At 40.8% G+C, this 5,256-nt stretch overlaps 1 protein-coding gene across 5 annotated transcripts in view; it reads left to right on the forward strand.

Moving 5' to 3' along the window:
* rabl6b (RAB, member RAS oncogene family-like 6b) overlaps positions 1-5,250 on the forward strand; it is a 24,181-nt gene extending 18,931 nt beyond the window's left edge. For 4 of the 5 annotated variants that reach the window (XM_020599156.1, XM_020599155.1, XM_020599157.1 and 1 more), the window contains 2 exons: positions 1,827-1,885; positions 1,966-3,423. In XM_020599156.1, the coding sequence (XP_020454812.1) occupies positions 1,827-1,885; positions 1,966-2,154 (248 nt within the window). In that variant the 3' untranslated portion in view covers positions 2,155-3,423. Of the gene's footprint in view, positions 1-1,826; positions 1,886-1,965; positions 3,424-3,482 lie in introns of those variants that run through there. The other variant, XR_002274863.1, reaches the window with a different exon arrangement.
* The last annotated feature ends 6 nt before the right edge of the window (positions 5,251-5,256 follow it).

A 5,256-nucleotide genomic window follows, 5' to 3' on the forward strand; every position in this document is an offset into this window, starting at 1 on the left:
ATACATGAGATTCGACTGCTTGCTCCAACACAACAGCCCATTAGAGACACCACTTGTCGAGTCCCTGCAAGATTGGTGCCTGTACTGAAACAGGAGGTGGATGAAATGCTGGCTAATGGTATTATTGAGCCTTCTAGGAGTGAATGGTGCAGTCCTGTGGTGTTGGTTCCTAAGAAGGATGACCCCAAGCTAAGATTTTGTGTTAATTTCTCGAAATTGAATGCTGTGTCTGCTTTTGACCCCTATCCAATGCCGAGGGTGGATGAACTGATTGAACGTTTGGGCAAGGCCAATTATCTGACAACTTTGGACTTGTGTAAAGGGTATTGGCAGGTGCCTTTGTCCGACTCTTCAAAGGATTTAACAACATTTCGGGTTCCCAGTGGCCTGTTCAGATTTCGAGTGATGCCATTCGGCTTGCATGGAGCACCAGCAACCTTTCAGCGGTTGGTGGACGAGGTTCTGAGAGGAGCAGAGGACTATGCAGCTGCTTACATTGATGACATTGTTGTCTTCAGCCGGACTTGGAAGGAGCATGTACAACATCTCACGGATGTGTTTCAGCGCATTCAGAGTGCTGGTCTGGTAATGAATGCGAAGAAATGTCATATTGCTAAGCCTGAGGTTCAGTATCTGGGTTATGTGATTGGGGGTGGAGGCATTCGACCACAGATCGGAAAGGTGGAGGCGATTGCAGCTGCACCACTGCCTAACACCAAGAGGAGACTAAGGTCATTTCTGGGGTTGGTGGGCTGGTACCGTCGGCTCATCCCCAATTTTTCGAGGAGATCGGCTGTATTGACTGATATGGTTCGTAAAGTCAGCCCAGTACGGGTTAGATGGACACCTGAGGGTGAGGACGCTTTCAGAGACTTGAAAGACTGTTTGTGTCATGAACCTGTTTTGCAATGTCCAGATTTTTTGAAGTTAAACCATTTAGTTTGTTTAGTGATTTTGTTTGGCATGTGTGCTTTGCTGGCACTTGTTTAAAATAAATGACTGATTTGAGAAAACCTGATGTCTTTTTCGAGTCTGTCTCCTACATGCCTGGCCGCTCAGAGTCAACTTACCACAACCTCGAACAGTAATGCTGGAGTTATATTACTCTGTACAGGGAATACTGACGTCCTGTAAAATTCATTATTAGGTTATTAAATCTAAGCAAAGCAAAGCAGGTTAGACTGCTGCCCCCGCCACCCGGTCCCGGATAAGCGGAGGAAAATGGATGGATGGTTGGTTATTAAATCCAAAATGCCTCCAAACGCTACTTTGTTTGAAGATAGACTGTAGATAACTCCAGTGTGTGGAAGCTGTATTGTCCCAGTGCATCATCTTTGGTTGATGTTTTCCTTTTTTTCACACTGTCAACATAATGTTACCAACCATCATTGCACATACAGCTCCCATGTAGCATACATTCCCTCATTATATTCTTATATGTTTTTATTATATCTCTTTCATTTGGTGTTTTAAAGTGCCTTAGATTTTGTGATCTAAGAAATGGTTGTTCTGGTATTGCATACTGACTGGTGGTGGTCTCTGAGTTAATGGAACAATAGATTGAGAGGTCGTTACTACTCAGGATTACATTGGGAGTGTAATACCTGGATTTGAATGTGTTTTTGGAGCCTTTTCTGCCTTCTCTCGTTTTTTGAATTGTTGCAAGTTGAAGCAGACACTTTTATTGTTTTCACCAAATGGTTGAAAATCTGCTTTGAGATTGTGATGTTTAGAGTCATTAAAAGAAATTATTGAACATGCTTAAAATGGACTACATTTACTCTTGACCACCATAAGACTACCGTATGTATCTGCTGCTATTTCAGAGAAAGAAATCAAACACTTCTCTAAAGAAAAGAAGAAAAAGAAGAAGAAAAGCAAAGAGGTAATGTTGTTGTTCATATTCCGAACTGAAAGAAGCAGTGTGTTTAGAGGTTAGTAAAGTCAGTGTCGCTCTGCTTTCAGGAGGAGGACAAGAGCAAGAAGAAACACAAACACAAGAAAAAGGAAAAAGACGAAGCTGCTGCAGATGACAAAGAGAAAAAGAAAAAGAAATCCCGGACCAAGAAGACAGAAGTGGATGAGCTGGAGAACTTTCTGGGCGGAGGAGCAGGATTGATCAAAAGAGATGATTGTGATTATGAAGAACTATAAAAGTTCCTGTTTTCTGAGAACATGGAGTCAGTGAACAGCAGTGGGGCACGTGGTCACTCACCAGGTCCAACTTCCTGGTTTCTTGACTTGTATGTGCAAAAAGCAGCATCTCCAAGCCATACACAAGGCTCCTCACAATGCCCAGGTAAAATAACAAGGACTCTGGTACCTGTCTGCTCCTTCTGATTGATTCTCCCCATCTGCACTACTGCTGTCACTTCCATTGCAGCCAGTACTGTATTGAGCTGTGACACATAATTAGATGATAGGTTAAGCCACAAATTGGCTCTTTGTACTTTTACATGATTGAGTATATGGGCTTAATGTTTAGTTTGATTTGATACACTCTGCAGGTAATCCACTCTGAATCAGCTACTGTACATAAGGTTTCTATTTTGTCTGAATGTGTGGTTAGTGTAATAACTGAGAGCATGCTCAAAGTGATAACTGACTCTTTAGAGACACCAGTGTCCATTGTCCCCTCTGTCTTTCCTTTATGTTGGCTTAAATGATTAAGGGCAGATCTTTGGGTTTTGTGTCTAATTGTGAACCCTGAAGAGGAATTCAGAGCAAGCTGATTTAAGAATTGCACCCATTAGCAACAAAGGAAACTTCACTTAAACTTGTTTCATTCTTAGGCTATGTCCACACTAACCACTTTACAGTGTCTCTTTCCCCGTCTTTGTTGCTCTTTTGGCCACACTAAGCCTGCATTGTTTTTATGCACAAACTGAGCTTTTGGAAACAGTCTCCAAAGTGGATACATCTTAAAATGGCTCAGTTTTAAGTGTAATAGGTGGCAGCAAAGTTAAGAAGATGAGTTTAAGTCAACTCTGCCATCATACTGACAGTTTAAAAAGTGATCACAGAGGTGTCATAATGGCCTGTCACACAGTACAGGGGGTGTCATTAGGCTGTATTTTTGGTTAGACTTTGACCTACTTTTCACCACAGGAGCAACGGAAATGCATTGGGTGGCTTTTATGAGCTGTGAACAAGCCACTGGTTCATGATCTTTGCTGGCTCAGACACCACTGACAGTAGCTGTTATAGGAGCTGTAGATAGCAAGTCTTCCCTTGGAACAAGTGATTGAAAAGTGACTGACGCTCCCTGTATTTTTGACAGGTCTAATGTGGGCAGAATGGAGGTTATGAGAATGCTTATTAATGCCAGGTGTCAATCTAAAGGCCTGTGGGTCAGATCAGATGTCCAGGCGATGAATTCAGTTAGAGTAGCAGGTAATATGGCTGAAGACAGTGTAAGTAAGTGTAAGTAGGCCTGTGGGTCAGATCAGATGTCCAGACGATGAATTCAGTTAGAGTAGCAGGTGTAAATATGGCTGAAGACAGTGTAAGTAATGATGGACAGCAGGAGAGGAAAGAACAGCTTTGTCATTCTGAGTAACTGGGCTGTCTGTCTCACTCTTTACCAGATTACATTATCAGTCAAGTTTAGACCATGACATCAGCCCTGTAACAGCACAACAGTGTGTTTTATGGAATAAAGATCAGCATCGGGTGTGACAGCTACTTGTTTTTGACATAGTGGAGGAAAACCAATGCAGCATCATGGACTTACAGGCAGAACTTTTCACCTCCTCTCATATAGAAAATGAAGGTGTCGTAAAACACATTTTATGTTATTGGATTACATTTCAAGTTAACTGAAACGTTTTATTTAATTTCAGTTAACATACAATCGATCACACACAGCCTCTTTTTTTGCAGCCTGGGAAAGGAAAAGATGGTGTACCTTCACTGTCTAGTCACTGAATTGTTTGTGATTCATTTTCTGTTCCTAAATGTGTGGTTACATATGTAAACATTTCTTTCTGGTGCTTTCAGGTGGAACACTTGATCTGTAACTAACACTGTATGTCATACTCTTATGTCTTATTGCACAGAATTAGTCTCCTGATTACCAGTTTGACAGTGATCAACCTGATTGAGAAACAGTTTGAGAACTCTGATCCCACCATGACATGTTTTCTTGCATATCAGTGTGGATGAGGACGTTTCCAGAATTCCTAATGTGGATGCGTGTCATTTTCACAGCATGTTAACAACGACCTGGCTTAGTGTGGATGTAGTCTTGGTATGAAACTAACAATGGTCCTTGGCCTTTGTCACCCCCTGAAGCTACTTTGGCAGTGAATGGTGATTTCATGATTTTATCTTCCTGCCCTGTTAGCACAACATAACAATCCTTTTGCTTCCTTCCCCACCTATCTCTGCCACACCTTAGAGGCTACTTACAAATTCTGTTCATGTTCTCTGCAGTTGCCTTAATGAAGGTTACTATGAGGCAGTCCTGTGCCGCGATCCATCCTGAACCATTTTTAAGTGTTCTTAATGTTCTCTGTAAGCCCAATGGAGTTAAGAACGTTGTCCTAACATTTTATTGGTCAAACAGAATCTCTGTCATTCATAAAGCCTTTTGTAAGATTGCATTGAATCCATACACTAGTTTGTCTCTTGTTTTTGTTTGAGTCTCACTGAACAGTAAAAACACCATCCTTAATGGATTATTATGGAGCTGTGTTATTTCTCTATAGGTGTAACATTTCCAGAATGTTCTCATTGTTTTATCCTGTTATTTATTGCGTTGGTTTTGTTTTTGTTTGTGTGATTTGTGTTTAAACCGTCTTCAGTGGTCAAACATATCATCCAGCTTTTTATGGTTATAGTTACTTTCTCCTGGGATACATCCTCTAATGTTTACTTCCACTGCTTTTAAGGAAATTAACTTGTGCACTTTTTTGGGGGGTCAAATGCCTCAAACTGCCTGCTCATGGAAACAATGTGCAGTATCTTCCATACAAAATGTTTCATATAAGTTATATGTTCTTGCATCTAAGATGATGAGATCAGACATAATGATGTGTATTTTTAGAGTGGTTAAACAAGTGATATTTCATACACTTTAAATCTCCTTTACACTCTGTTGGTTTGCAAAGACTTTATATTTGATTTTCCAAAGTTGAAACTATGCAGCATTGATCCTGAAAACTGTATGCTTTTTTCACCTTCTGTTATGTGATCAAGGATAAATGCTGAGAGCAGTTTCAAGCAAAGCACGAGACTTAAATGTACAGCAGGAAA

Source organism: Monopterus albus, unplaced genomic scaffold, assembly GCF_001952655.1.
Source record: "Monopterus albus unplaced genomic scaffold, M_albus_1.0 scaffold40.1, whole genome shotgun sequence".
Classification (NCBI taxonomy): Eukaryota; Metazoa; Chordata; class Actinopteri; order Synbranchiformes; family Synbranchidae; genus Monopterus; species Monopterus albus.